This window comes from Nicotiana tabacum, chromosome 5, assembly GCF_000715075.1.
Source record: "Nicotiana tabacum cultivar K326 chromosome 5, ASM71507v2, whole genome shotgun sequence".
Taxonomy (NCBI): domain Eukaryota; kingdom Viridiplantae; phylum Streptophyta; class Magnoliopsida; order Solanales; family Solanaceae; genus Nicotiana; species Nicotiana tabacum.
Genome location: NC_134084.1, coordinates 106,289,199 through 106,304,940, shown reverse-complemented (window position 1 = coordinate 106,304,940; position 15,742 = coordinate 106,289,199). Strand labels below are relative to the sequence as shown.

The 15,742-nt window shown below is 40.5% G+C and overlaps 1 protein-coding gene across 1 annotated transcript; it reads left to right on the top strand.

Moving 5' to 3' along the window:
- Nucleotides 1-237: 237 nt before the first annotated feature.
- LOC107761134 (ubiquitin-conjugating enzyme E2 variant 1D) lies at nucleotides 238-4,657 on the top strand. Its single transcript, XM_016579306.2, has 4 exons — nucleotides 238-415; nucleotides 3,031-3,170; nucleotides 3,345-3,470; nucleotides 4,278-4,657. The coding sequence occupies exons 1-4, from the start codon at nucleotides 382-384 to the stop codon at nucleotides 4,416-4,418; spliced, it is 441 nt and encodes a 146-aa protein (XP_016434792.1). The 5' UTR covers nucleotides 238-381; the 3' UTR covers nucleotides 4,419-4,657.
- Nucleotides 4,658-15,742: the final 11,085 nt, after the last annotated feature.

Genomic DNA, 15,742 nt, shown 5'->3' with positions numbered 1-15,742 from the left:
TGCATATTTCCTATCAATCATATTTTCATCTTTTTATCAAAAATTGTAATCGGACGGTAAATATATTTTTAACTAGAGGTTTCGAATTAACTCAAGGTGGAAGTCACTTTTAATAAAAGCTTTACCCTCAAAGGGTATTTTTCTGGTGCAAATTCGGGGTGAAAAAAAAAGGAAAATAATAAAAAAAGAAAAAGAGAAAAATTACCTCTTTATTCCATTCTCTTTCTTTTTTGGCCCTTTGTTGCGTTTTTCTCCATTAGATTCTGCGCCTCTCTTGACTTTGCCTCTTGTTGTATTCCATCATCCATTGTACACTATTTTTCCTCCATCCAATCGATCTCAAATTACAAACCCCAAAAACCATTTTGCAATTAATCAGCTATGACTCTTGGCTCAGGAGGATCTAGTGTCGTGGGTGAGACGTTTTTCCAATTCTGCCCTTAATTTTTATCTCAAATCTGATCATGGGTTGTTCTTATTTCTCTCTTTATTGCATGTTTTATGTTTATATGTTATGGATATATACTTATCAATAATTATTTTCTAGTGTTGTATCTCTGTTCTCTTAAAAATTAGAACTTTGCAATCTTCTTTTAATTTTTTATCATGTGAGGTTTTTTTTTTTTGCGCTGAACCCAGTAATTGTATTGAGGTATTAAGATGAAATTTGTCATCAATTGACCTTTATTTCATGTGAGGTATTGGTAAAAGTTAGTCTAAATCCTGTAGGGATAACTCTATTTAGGTGTGTTGGTGCATCTTTTTAGTAGTGGAGTAAATGTTATAGTTTAGTAAGTATTATTCAGTAAAATCATCGCCGATTTGTTAAAAAGAGTGCTTATTACAGAAAAATTCCAGTTAGAGTTTGGATTTCCAGATCTTACAATGTTCAATTTTAGATGAGTATTTGGACAATGCTAGGGGCTGAGAGCAGTGGCGGATCTAGGATTTTGTGCAAGCGGGTTCAACCTTAGAAGTATATAACTTTAGTCGTAAAATAATAGTTGTCAAGTGGGTTCAAATAAATATTTACACAAAATTTACACAGCTTTAATCTTAATTTATACATATACACATTATTATTTTTTTGTGAAGCGGGTTAAGTTGAACCCGCTAGCCACCACTTGGGTCCGCCACTGACTGAGAGCACTTTTGGCTTAGCTGATAAGCACTTTTGATGTCTGCCAAATGCATAAATAAGCTAAAAAGAGCTTATAAGCTGACCCAAAACCCTCTTATTTATGTGACAGTTAATTTGTGTTACCTAGTGACAGTGTTAAAAATCTCATCGTAATTAAATGAAAATGAGTTTATACATGTTCTGTCATATCCAAGTATATGAATGTCCATGTGATTATATCATAATAACATTTTGTCAATGTTTGATGGTATTAGTTGTCAGGCATCTTTTGTTTCCTCCTCCTTCGTAGAATCATTTAAATTTCCCCTCCCCCGCTATGAGGGAGGGTGAGTATTTTGGACAGGGTTTGAGCCAAAGTTAACACATATACAAGATTTGAGCCAAAGTTACTGGGTTCGGATGAACCCATAAGATATGCTATGCATCATCATAATTTGTTAATTCACAAGCATCGAGGAGGAGAATTTGGGCTTGGGAGCACATTTATGTTTAAATACAGTGTGCATGCTACATTGAATGGCATATCGAAGTTGCAATGTACTTTTTCTTGTTAAGTCTAAGACCCTAAGGGGCCTCCTAGTTATCGGGATAAGGATATTAATTCTGGTATAAAATTTGGGATTATAGTTATCTCAATTTGGTTGTGAGGTTTTTTTTTTTTGGTAATTAGTTAGATTTTTATTACCAAAATTGGAGTTATATACAATACACAAACACTGAATGTTGGACATCAAGTCCCAACCTTCAGTCTGGGCTTAGAAACTAAAATAGCAAAAAAATTATCTCAATAACAAAACTAATTAGGCTGGGTAGTAGTTTAAGCTCTCAAGCCACTTGCAATCTTCACCTTCATTGAACCTCTAAAATGGATTTCTTGAACTATCTGTCTAGCCAGTACCTCAATACTCTGTTGCTTGCCCTAAAACACTCTATTATTTAATACTAGTATAGATTTTATACCAAAATGGTGGTATTAGTTATCCCATATTGAAGGTGGGATAGATAGTCCCATAGGATATCCCAGAACTGAACCAAACTACCCCTAGATGTCTTTGAAGTGATCTCACACCAAGATAGATGGTTTACAAAAAATGAAAAATAATTGAAGTTAAGCTTCCTAAAAATCCAGCAACTATTCATACAAAATGGAATATTTTCTTCACAAAAAATAAAAAATAAAAACAAATGGAATATTAGAGATCTTTGACTCTCCATGGTAGACTTTCAGCTCCTTCAAAAGTTGTAATAATCCTTTCTTATTATCCATAACAACAAAAGGGGAGCTGTCTACCATATATAAGATGTAAGATAAAACTTTGTGGTTGTTCTTTCAACCATATCTAAGATGATAGATAAAGCTTTGTGGTTGCTCTTGGCATGGCGGTAGAGTTGCTCCGTTAGTAAACTCTAGGTCAAGGTTCAAGGTCTATAAAAAGCCTCTTTGCGGAAATGCAAAGAGAAGGCTACGTACAGTATACAGACACTTTCCCCTTACCTCTGCTCTAGCCATGAGCATTTGAAAGGTTAAGTCCTTTTGTTAATGAAGAACCCCCATTCAAGCCACTCACCATATATTCATAATGTCTACTTTTTCCACTGAAATGAGAGTTGGCGAATGAAGCCTAAGATTCATTTGCATTTGAAGTGGTGCTTTTATATGAGTTTATTAGGTCATTGGAACTGTTACCGTGATTTGACATACAGCAACTCCTTCAGCTATTTGGATCTGATGATAGGAACATCAGTAATGGTCAATGACCTAACACTCACTTTTGCTACTGTCATTTAGCCTGTACATGTACTTGGAAGTTGGAAGCATCTGCAATGTTATGGATTCTTAGTTTACTTTTGTAAATCCTTCACTTACCAAAAATTTTAATTCCTTGCAGTCCCTCGGAATTTCAGATTACTTGAGGAACTTGAACGCGGTGAAAAGGGTATTGGAGATGGGACCGTGAGCTATGGGATGGATGATGGAGATGATATCTATATGCGTTCCTGGACTGGCACCATTATTGGTCCTCACAATGTTAGCATTCTTTTCTCTTTCCTAGTTCCAACCATCTCTAAGTTTGGTTTTAACATGGCTTTGTATGTGAGAGTAAATAAGTAAAATAAAATCTTTACTCTATCTTCTATTGTGTATAGTATCACATTACCTTTTTTTTCATCATTTTGGTGTATTTTTTTTTCATGTTTCCAGTCCGTTCATGAAGGTCGCATTTATCAGTTGAAGTTATTCTGTGACAAAGATTATCCAGAGAAGCCACCAAGTGTCCGATTCCATTCTCGAGTTAATATGACGTGTGTCAACCATGAGACAGGAGTGGTGAGCAAATCTAGTATTAATATATTGCTAAAATTGATGCATCACTGTTGTTAGCAAGAAAATTTATGTAACACTGTGTTATCATACTGAAATTACCTGGAAATCCAAAATATAATAATGATAATCTGATTTTGCCTTACCATGGTGGAATTTAGTACATGCATAGTTGTTCCTTCTCATGACATTCCATGTAGAAGGGAATCATTGAGGATAGGAGGCAATTGTACAATGTATCATGCTCTGGGATAAAAATCTTTCTCTATTGCAGAGCAGAGATGCTGTGATGCGGAAAATTTGATCATGAAAAAATTTAGGAAAACTGCAGTTACATTGTTTCCGTTGTAGATTTACTTTTGATGTCCTTGAGTATGTAGACTCCAACTTTACGATCTCCATGTTTTTAGCTGTTCATTTGTAAGCCTTTAGATGTGGCTGTTATTTACGAAGACTCGAAATTGATTCTGTGTTTTATTTTCCCAAAATTTTATTCCTGGGATCAATCATCCTTCTCAATGCATGATTAGCGGCTAACGCGATATTATATTCCAATGATCTTTTCCAGTTTAGAGCTTTCGATCTGGATAACATTCTGGACTTTTGTTCTCTGTGCTAAGTGGGGTTTATTTCAACACTTGCATATTGTGTGAATAACATCACAAACATTTCTTACATGATGCATTGTATACCAACCTAGTTGACATTCTTTTGTTCGTGTTTGTATTTGTATTTGCTCATGCTTATCCTGTCGCTTAGTAAATCGATGATCCAGTTGACGAGACGCCACAACACTTTGTCTTCTTGATACAGGTGGAACCAAAAAAGTTTGCTTTACTTGCAAATTGGCAGCGAGAGTACACAATGGAAGACATACTGGTTCAGCTGAAAAAGGAAATGGCTGCTCCTCACAATCGCAAGCTAGTTCAGCCCCCCGAAGGCACCTATTTCTAGCACAAGGACAATATATAGGTCCGGTCAACTATCTGCAGAATTGTGTTGCTGTGTCATGACATTGGAAGTTAAAATTTACAGGGGAGTGCCTTTAATGGCTTCTCTCTTACCTCCAATGGCATCTTGATCACTTCTGCTATCATCCTTTATGAACTTTGTCACTGTGTGCTGTTTGATTAATGAGATTTAACGTGTGTCAAACATTTTACTAGTAATAGGTTCACGTACTGTCTGAATCAGTTCTTTGCCTCTTTTTCTCCGCCCTTTTTGCTTGTCATTTTTAGGCAAGTATAGTAGTTTTCTGTTCTTAATGCTGTCTTATTTCCCCCTATTCTTTCTTGCATATGTATTTCGTATGCATGGCTACAGTGATAAGCTATGTTGCTCGGATTCTCCAAAAAATTTCTCCGGTTGTGTGGTGGATCCTTCAAAAGAAGTGCATTTTTTAAGGATCTGACATGGATGCGGCACCATTTTAGAGAGTCCGCGCAACATAGGTGATAAGTGCGACTGGTCCTTAGCCAGATTATCATTAAATTCCCTTTGATTGCTGAAAAGTGAAAGTGGAAGTATTAATTGCATGAGATGAGCTCTTGCATTTTTCACTGCTGATTAAAAACTGTTGTATGTTTTTTTGATGCTCTTCTCACTCCGAAGATATATACAATCTGCTAATTTGAAAAGAAACACCCAATTCAGAAAATCTCAGGTTTCTAAATCATCACAAGTAACTGAAAATGGCTGTTAGCGACGAAAAAAATGTCCCTAAAGATTTGACTGTGGTCCCAAAAATTAGAGGCTGATCGAGAATTTAAACTCTATAGGTTCATCTTTTAAGGTTTTTAGCATTGAACTCATTATATTTTTAAAGTTATGGGTTTTTATTTACTATATTTGCAATTTTAATAAATATTTTGTAAAATTTTTTATTCTATGCCGAAAGTTATGAGTTCAATTGAACCCGTCACTTGCCAATAACGACTATAAAAAACCCGTCATTATAAGTCAGTAATGACTCTGGTAGCTGTCACTTGCCTTTTTGAATTGGGGCGTTACAGATTTGGCAATAGAGAAAAAAAGGCTAAATCAGTCTTAAGGTGTTATAGAATCGTGTCCAAATCGGATATTGTTTATGGGTATATTGTGAATCACACTTATAAATGAAATATTACATGAATATTTAGGAAAAGCCTCATTCTTTCATGTCATTAAGGGTTAATTCCTCGTATGATCATTCAAGTATTGAGAATTACCTACTAAAGTCACGTTTTTATTTTTATTTTAAGACAATAAAAGTACTCAAGTTATCTTATAAAGTCACTTTAGCCGGTGATGTCTCCCACTGAAAAAGTGATATCTCTTGCAAAGTCAAATGATCCAACATCCACATAGTTGCTGCCTCTGTGATTCTTTGTTTACCGGTTTCAAGAATTAATATTCCTTTTTAAAGCTGTGGGTTACGGTAATTAATATTCAAGAATTAAATCTGTGATTCTTTGTTTACCTTTCAGTTTACTGGGGCTGCCTTCACATGGTGGGAGGCGTATGCCGGTTGGAGCAGCGCCCCTTACTTGGCATGAGTTCTCTACTCTCTTCTTGGAGAAGTATGTACCGCGGTCTCGCAGAGAGGAGCTGCGTAGGCAGTTTGAGTGGTTGCGACAGGGGGATATGACTGTGTCACAGTATGAGTCGAGGTATTCTGAGTTGGCTCGTCATGCTGTCTGGATGGTTCTGACAGATCGTGAGAGGATCAGGAGATTTGTTGATGGCCTTAACTACCATCTCCGTATTCTGATGACTAGAGAGAGAGTGTTGGGTGCTACGTTCGAGGAGATGGTTGATATCGCTCGCGAGATTGAGACGGTTCATCGTCAGGATCGGAAGGAGAGGGAGGCCAAGAGGCCTCGAGAATCTGGCAGTTATAGTGGTGCTCATTCGAGGGGCCAGTTCCAGCATGGTAGAGGTCGTTCTTTTAGGCCTGCTCAGTCAGCCCTCCCAGGTTATCGTGGGGCATCTTCGGGTCATGGTTTTCACGGTACTCAGTAGGGCCAGTCATCACTTAGTGCCCTTCCAGCCTAGAGTTCATCTCGTGCCCCGTCAGCTCAGGGTTCTTCTAAGCCGAGTCCATCAGCTGGTCACTCCGGTGCGAGGGGTTCTCTTCAGTCCCCTTCTCCCGCACCTGGGAGTTGTTTTGAGTGTGGAGAGTTTGGACATGTGTGGAGGCAGTGTCCTCGTCGTATTGCTAGTTCATCTCAGCAGAGGGGTCAGCCCTCGACTTCTGCTCTAGTTACCTCACCACCCGCCCAGCCAGCTAGGGTGGAGGTCAGGCAGCCAGGGGTCACCCCAGAGGGGGAGGTCGATCAGGGGATGATCATGCTCGTTTCTATGCACTTCCAGGCAGGCCGGATGCTATTGCTTCAGATGCTGTCATTACAGGTATTGTTTTAGTCTGCCACAGAGATGCCTCTGTATTATTTGATCCCGGTTCCACCTTTTCTTATGTGTCTCATACTTTGCTCGTTATTTGGGTATGCCCTGTGAGTTTCTTGCTTTACCTGTTCATGTATCTACCCCGGTGGGTGATACTATTATTGTAGATCATGTGTACCGGTCATGTGTGGTGACTATTGGGGGTCTGGAGACCCAAGTAGATCTATTGCTATTGAGCATGGTGGATTTTGATGTCATTTTGGGTATGGATTGGCTATCTCCGTGTCGTGCTATTCTAGACTGTCATGCTAAGATAGTCACTTTGGCTATGCCGGGTGTACCGCGGATCGAGTGGCGTGGTGTGACTGATTATGTTCCTAGTAGAGTGATATCTTTCTTGAAGGCCCAACGTATGGTTGGGAAGGGTTGTCTTTCATATCTAGCATTTGTGAGGGATGTTGGAGCTGAGACTCCTAGTATCGATTTTGTCCCAGTTGTGAGGGATTTTCCCGATGTGTTTCCTGCAGACTTGCTGGGCATGCCACGGACAGGGATATTGATTTTGGTATTGACCTGGTGTCGGGCACTCAGCCCATTTCTATTCCGCCATATCGTATAACACCAGAAGAATTGAAGGAATTGAGAGAACAACTTTAGGAACTCCAAGATAAGGGGTTCATTCGGCCTAGTGTGTCACCTTGGGGTGCACCGGTTTTATTTGTGAAGAAGAAGGATGGCATGATGAGAATGTGCATTGATTATAGGCAATCGAACAAAGTAACAATTAGGAACAAGTATCCTTTGCCTCGCATTGATGATTTATTTGATCAGCTTCAGGGAGCGAGAGTGTTCTCCAAGATTGATCCCTATTCCGGTTATCACCAGTTGAAGATCAAGGATTCAGATATTCTTAAGACTGCCTTTAGGACCAGACTCGGGCTAACCAATGCCCCAACAACATTCATGCATTTGATGAACAGCGTGTTCCGGCCTTATTTGGATTCGTTCGTTATTGTATTCATTGACAATATTCTGGTGTACTCGCATAGTCAGGAGGAGCACGCGGAGCATTTGAGAGTTGTGTTGCAGAGATTGAGGGAGGAGAAACTTTATGCAAAATTCTCCAAGTGTGAGTTTTGGCTCAGTTCAGTGGCTTTCTTGGGGCACGTGATGTCCAGCAAGGGTATTCAGGTTGATCCGAAGAAGATAGAGGCGGTTCAAAGTTGGCCTAGACTGTCCTCAGCCACAAAGATTCGTATCTTTCTTGGGTTGGCAGGCTATTATTGTCGGTTTGTTCCGGGATTCTCATCCATTGCATCGCCCTTGACCAAGTTGACTCAGAAGGGTGCTCCATTTGTATGGTTGGACGAGTGTGAGGAGAGCTTTCGGAGGCTCAAGACAGCTTTGACCACAGCTCCAGTATTGGTTTTGCCATCAGCTTCAGGTTCATATACCGTATATTGTGATGCTTCGAGAGTTGGGATTGGTTATGTATTGATGCAAGAGGGTAGAGTTATTACTTATGCTTCTCGACAGTTGAAGCCCCATGAGAAGAACTACCCTGTTCATGATTTGGAGTTGGCCGCCATAGTTCATGCATTAAAGATTTGGAGGCATTACTTGTATGGCGTATCTTGTGAGGTATTCACTAATCATCGCAGTCTTCAGCATTTGTTCAAGCAGAAAGATCTTAATTTGAGGCAGCGGAGATGGTTAGAGTTGCTTAAGGATTATGATATCACTATATTTGACCATCCGGGAAAGGCCAATGTGGTGGCCGATGCTTTAGCCGGAAGGCAGTGAGTATGAGGAGTTTGGCATACATCCCAGTTGGCGAGAGACCTCTTGCAGTTGATGTTCAGGCCTTGGCCAATCGGTTCGTGAGATTGGATATTTCGGAGCCTAGTCGAGTGTTGGCATATGTGGTTTCTTAGTCTTCCTTATATGATCGCATCAGAGAGCGCGAGTATGATGATCCTCATTTGCTTGTCCTTAAGGACAGAGTTCAATATGATGATGCCAGAGATGTGACCATCGGTGACGATGGTGTGTTGAGGATGCAAGGCTGGATTTGTGTGCCCAATGTGGATGGGTTTAGAGAGTTGATTCTGGAGGAGCCCCATAACTCGCGGTATTCTATCCATCTGGGTGCCTCGAAGATGTACCAGGATTTGAGGCAACACTATTGGTGGAGAAGAATGAAGAAAGATATTGTGGGATTTGTAGCTCGGTGTCTCAACTGTCAGCAGGTAAAATATGAGCATCAGAGACCGGGTGGCTTGCTTCAGCAGATGGTTATTCCCGAGTGGAAGTGGGAAAGGATCACTATGGACTTTGTGGTTGGACTTCCTCGGACTTTGAAGAAGTTTGATGCTATTTGGGTGATTGTGGATCGGCTGACCAAGTCCGCGCACTTCATCCCTATGTGTACTACCTATTCTTCAGAGCGGTTGGCAGGGATTTATTCCATCATCTCAGATAGAGGTACTCAGTTTACTTCCTAGTTTTGGAAATCTGTTCAGTGAGAGTTGGGTACTCAGATGGAGCTGAGCACAGCTTTTCATCCTCAAACGGACGGATAGTCTAAGCGTACGGTTTAGATATTGGAGGACATGTTGCGTGCTTGTGTTATTGACTTTGGAGGTTCATGGGATGAGTTTCTACCGCTTGCAGAGTTTGCTTACAACAACAGCTACCAGTCGAGTATTCAGATGGCTCCGTATGAGGCTTTGTACGGGAGGAGGTGTAGATCTCCAATTGGTTTGTTCGAGCCCGGCGAGGCTAGACTATTGGGGACAGATTTGGTTCAGGATGCCTTAGAGAAGGTGAAGGTGAGTCAGGAGAGGCTTCGTATAGCGCAGTCGCGTCAGAAGAGTTATGTCGACCTGAAGGTTCGAGATGTGTCCTACATGGTCGGTGAGAAGGTCTTGCTGAAGGTTTCGCCCATGAAGGGTGTTATGAGGTTTGGGAAGAAAGGGAAGTTGAGTCGCGGTTCATTGGGCCTTTTGAGGTGCTTCGGAGGATTGGGGAGGTAGCTTATGAGCTTGCTTTGCCACCCAGCTTGTCGAGTGTGCATCTGGTATTTCATGTTTCTATGCTCCGAAAGTATATTGGGGATCCGTCTCATGTTTTGGACTTCAGCACGGTTCAGTTGGATAATGATTTGACCTATGATGTGGAGCCAGTAGCTATTTTCGGTCGTCAGGTTCAGAAGTTGAGGTCAAAGAATATAGCTTCAGTGAAAGTGCAGTAGAGAGGTCGGCCCATGGAGGAGGCTACCTGGGAGGCCGAGCGGGAGATGCGGAGCAGATATCCTCACCTGTTTGAGGCTTCAAGTATGTTTCTTGACTCGTTCGAGGACGAACGTTTGTTTAAGTTGGGGAGGATGTGACGACCCGACCAGTCGTCTCATGAGTTACCGCTCTGTTTTCCCCTATTTTAGCTTCTTTACACTTCGTTATCCGTATTTTATGTGATCGGGTTGATTAGTTCGAGTTCGGATAGGATTTGGTAAGAAATGAGACACTTAGTCTCTTTTAAGAAGGCCTAAGTTGGAAAAGTCAACCGGATGTTGACTTATGTGTTAGAAGGCTCGGAAGTGAGTTCTGATGGTTCGGTTAGCTTCGGGAGGTGATTTGTGACTTAGGAGCGCAATCGGAATGGGTTTTGGAGTTGTAGAGAAGATTTAGGCTTAAATTGGCGAAGTTGATATTTTGGCAGTTCTGGTTGATAGGCGAGATTTTGATATAGGGGTCAGAATGGAATTCCGAGAGTGTCAGTAGCTTCGTTGTGTCATTTGGGATATGTGTGCAAAATTTTAGGTCATTCGGACGAGATTTGATAGACTTTTTGATCGAAAGCATAATTTAAGAGTTCTTGGAGTTCTTAGGCTTGAATCCCCTGTTAAATTGGTGACTTGATGTTGTTGTGAGCATCCCGAGGTTTTGAACAAGTTTGAACGATGTCATGGGATGTGTTGGTACAATTGGTTTGCAGTTCCGGGAGTTTCAAGTAGGTTCCAGGTAGGTTCCGAGATGTTTTAGGCCGGAAATCATAGCTGTAGCAGGTCCAGAAGGGTTGCAGGTCTTGGAACCCACCCGCGCGGACCGCACAAAAGGAAGTGCGGCCGCGGTATGTGCTATGCGGACCACACAAAATGAAGTGCGGCCGCGGTGGTTTTGTGCGGGTCGCGGTGGTTCTGTGCGGACCACGGAGGTTGAGATCTGAGGGGTACTCTATAAATACGAGGTTTTGGATTTTATTTAATATCTTGACCTAGAGAGCTCGGATTTTGGCGATATTTTGAATGTTTTTCAAGAAATTCATCAGGGTAAGTGATTCTAACTCAGATTTGTCTAGAGTACATGAATCTATCATTGAATTCATGATTTGGGATGGAATTTGTGAAGAAAATTGTGAAACCTTTCAAAAATATAAAATGATGATTTGAAAGACCAAATGGTATCAGAATTGGATAATTTTGGTATGGTTAGACTCGTGAGGGTATGAGGATTCTGAAAATGTAAATTTTACCTGATTCCGAGACGTGGGCCCGGGGCTCGGGTTTTGCTAATTTCAGGATTTTTGATATTTTTCGAATGTTTTCGCTTGGGCTTTGTTCCCTTAGCATATTGTGACGTATTCGTTCTGATTTTGGATAGATTCGATGCGCGTGGAGGCCAATTCGAGGGGCAAAGGCATCGCGAGCTAGAGAATTAGCCTGTTCAAGGTGAGTAATGATTGTAAATGATGTCCTGAGGGTTTGAAACCCTGAATTACACATCGTAGTGCTATATTGAGGTGAGACACACGCTGGATGATGAGCGTGGGGTCTTTTACTACTGGGGATTGTGACTTGGTCCGTCCCGATTGATGATTTTACCGCGTATTTGACTGAAATTTATTTGTTATCATCACGATTTGGGTTGATTGCCATATTTGGGCTTCGTGCCAACTATTTGAACCCTTCGGGGATTTTTATCACTATTTCCTAACTGCTTTGACTTATTATTTGAACTCAGTCCTTTTGGTGTCTTATGTTTTACAAACTCAACCACTTTTACTCATATTTGAAAACTTATATGATATTTCTAAATGATGTTTTGGGCTGAGAACTACTGTTTTACTAATGCCCGAGGGGCTTGTGATGATTTTTGGACTGAGTGAGGCTGAGGGCCATATATGAGGATATGTTGAGTGATGTGAGGCCGAGTGCCGAGTGATGTGAGGCCGAGTGCTGAGTGATGATGCCACGAGGTGGCTTGATATAGCGCTTGGGCCGTAAGGGGGCCCTCCGGAGTCTGCCCACCCACAGTGAGCGCGGGTACCCATTATGATCTGAGAGTGAGCCCGAGGGGCTGATACTGTTCTGAGTGATTGATACTGAGCCCGAGGGGCTGATACTGTACTGAGTGATTGATACTGAGCCCAAGGGGTTGATACTGTACTGAGAGTGAGCCCGAGGGGCTGATACTGTTCTGAGCGATTGATATTATGCCCGAGGGGCAGATTTCTGCTTGTTATTTACCTGTTAAATTACCTGTTTTACTTGTTTTAAAAAGGGATGTCATTTGATTTCTTCACTAATTTACTGCTTTATGTGATTTTACTGCTTGATATGGAATTGATTTGTGCCTTTATGTGTTTTCATACTTTCAGCCATTATTTATAATTATTACTCACTGAGTCGAAGTACTCACATTACTCCATGCACCATGTGTGCAGATTCAGGCATCGCATAGTCCGCTCCTGAGTGTTGATTCTCCCAGTCCAGGCAGTGATTCAGAGACTACGAGGTAGTTGTTGGTGTTCGCAGCCCCGTACCTCCCTTATCTTATCATTTTCATGTTTTTAGAACTATTGTATCGGATTTAGTGTTCAGTAGACTTGTATCCGGATTTCTTAGTTGCTCATGACTTGTGACACCCCGGTTTGGGCTGTGTCGGGATGGTTTCTACTGTTGTTATCGTTAATTCCACAAATTATGGTTATTATATCATGTTTTAGAACTACTTATGGTATTTAACTATTTAAAAGAGGTGGTCTATTTTGGTCTGGCTGGCCTTGTCTTCACGAGAAGCGTCATCACGACCGGGTTCGGAGAATTGGGTCGTGACAAAGCAAATTGAAGAAAATGAATTTTTGTCGAAGTTTGACATTTTGGGATAAAATACGGCCCGAGCTAAAATACCTGATACTTATGGACTAGTACCATATAAAGTACCACATGACCATGATATTAAAGTGTATGAAGTATGTTAAAAGTCAGTAGTATTTTAAGTAGTTTAAGATAATTCTTAATTATGTGGATAATTGGTTAATTATTAATTTGAGTGGGAAGTTAACAAATTAATTTAAATTTATGCATAAGTTTAATAGAATTCCTATCCCTACGTGGCAGCAAGCAACATAAGATAGCAATGACTCTTGATCTTTATAGTTTGGTGGCATATTAGGGGAATTTTGAATAAATAATCCCCAAAAGTGGGGCCCATACTCACTAAATATAAAAAGCTTCTCTAAGTCACAAAGATAGAGATGTTTACAACAATTATGTGATGGATGAGGCTTCAGCAATTTAGAAAAAAAGTTTGCATCTCTCTAACGTATTGTTCTTAGAAACAAAATTCAAAACAAGATCTCTTAGCATCTTAGCAACGTGAGGTATTGCAATTTTAAGGGAGTACGGTGCAATCTTTCTCAAGAGTATCATACGGATTTTTTCTACTCCGATCTTGCCGATTAATGTTGTCTCAATTCACGTGTATTAGAGGAATTGTCAAGAAAACCGGCTCAGGTATGTTAAGGCTATCCCTTCTTTCCTTTGGCATGATCTATACGACACAAACGAAACGAGAAAATGCACAACTTCCAGAAATGACTCTATTTATAGAAGTATTATAGGTGCCTATGTTCTTGAATTCCCATATGTCCTATTAAGTTGAAAAAGTTTACTTCATGATATTACTCAAAGGCATAATGGTCTTATGACATTCCGAAAGATTTTATTGATGTACTTTTCATGCATTGCATTCATTTATACATATATATTGACCCTTGACCAGATGATGCTATATACACACACACACATATATACACACACACACACTGTGTGTGTGTGTGTGTGTGTGTATATATATATATATATATATATATATATATATATATATATATATATATATATATATATATATATATATATATATATATATATATATATATGGGATATGGGAAAATGTTACGGCGTTATATATGCACCACCACCTGATCAGCTGGTATACGTTGATGATTTTGCCCATAATGGCCGAGATGATATGATGGGATGCCCTTAGAGGCTTGATGATGTTATGAATACATATACCTATGCACGACATGATATTCGTACACATATGCATGACACTATAATTATTTCATGATTTACAGAGAGTTATTCAGACTTACATGTCGAGTCTTTCACTCCATGTTTCTCTTATGTTTATTATTTACTGATTTTCATTCCTTACATACTCGGTACATTATTTATACCGATGTCCCTTTCGCCTGGGGACACTGTGTTTCATGCCTGCAGGTCCCGATAGGTAGGTTATGAGCCCTCCAAGTAAGCTATTAGCTCAACGAAAGGTGTTGGTGCGCTTTATTTGCTCTGGAGTTGCCTATTTGGTCAGTATGATCAGTACATATATTTGTTGGTACGACGGGGCCCTGTCCCGACCTTTATGATATTATGTATTCCTAGAGGCTTAGCTTGTAGACAAATGTCATATATGCGAATACTTGTATGGCTTTGTCGGCCTATGTTTTGAGTATATAAAGGATCATACCAGCCTTATAGGCCCGTATGTCATATGTACAAGTTTGGATTACATGTTGGGTCATCCATTGTTGAGTATTTTCCCCATATTTTATTCTACTTATATCACGACAGCCTCTCTGGCTCATTTACCTATGATAGTATGATATGAAAGATACGTTACGTACGTCCTCAGTTGAGTAAGGTACCGGGTGCCCGTTGCGGCCCATTGGTTTGGGTCATGACAAAATAAAGGCCGTAAAAGATATCACCATTGTTGACAACTTCAAGAGGGGTACAAAGACTGACTGGGCGGATAGCCGCATTGGGACGATTTATTTCTGGGTCATCGGATAAGAGCCTCTGATTCTTCTCGCTACTAAGAAAAGGAACGACTTCTCTTAGACCCCGGAATTTCAATAGGCTTAGAGGAACTCAAACGATACTTACAAAGTCCTCATTTGTTGCACACTCCGAAGGCAAACGAGTAGTTATACATCTACTTGGCAGTCTCCGAGGTAGCGGTAAGTGGCGTCCTGGTCCGAGAAGAAGAAGGTATACAGTTTCCTATCTATTATGTTAGTAGAAACCTAGGTGATGCCGAAACAATGTACCACACTTAGAGAAATTAGCACTTGTCTTATTAAGCACATCTAGGAAACTAAAACCGTATTTTCAATGCCACCCTATAGGTGTCGTGACCTCGTATCTGCTTAGGGATGTTATGTATAAACCCGAGCTTTCGGGTTGACTAGCAAAACGGGTTTTAGATGTTAGCGGGCACATTATTAAGTACAAACCCTGAACTGCTATAAAGTCTCAGATTTTGGCAAGATTTCATGGCCGACTTCGCACCGGCCTTTATCCTCAAGGCTGAGAAGGAATTATTGCTTGCCTCGAGGACTAGCTAGGGGGGCTGGACCCTATTCACAGATGATGCCTCTTATGCGAAAGGGTCCGGGTTGGAAATCATATTAAAACCACCCACGGGTAATGTAATAAGGCAGTCTATTAGAATTGTGAAATTGACTAACAATGAAGCTGACTATGAGGCTATTATTGCAGGTCTAGAACTGGCTAAGAGTCTGGGGGTTGATGTGATCGA

Excerpts from the sequence above, each read along its gene's own strand:
- LOC107761134 (XM_016579306.2), top strand. The coding sequence starts at position 382 with ATGACTCTTGGCTCAGGAGGATCTAGTGTCGTGG. Across the intron at positions 416-3,030 it reads AGGAGGATCTAGTGTCGTGG|TCCCTCGGAATTTCAGATTA; the intron begins GTGAGACGTTTT and ends AATTCCTTGCAG. Across the intron at positions 3,171-3,344 it reads CCATTATTGGTCCTCACAAT|TCCGTTCATGAAGGTCGCAT; the intron begins GTTAGCATTCTT and ends TCATGTTTCCAG.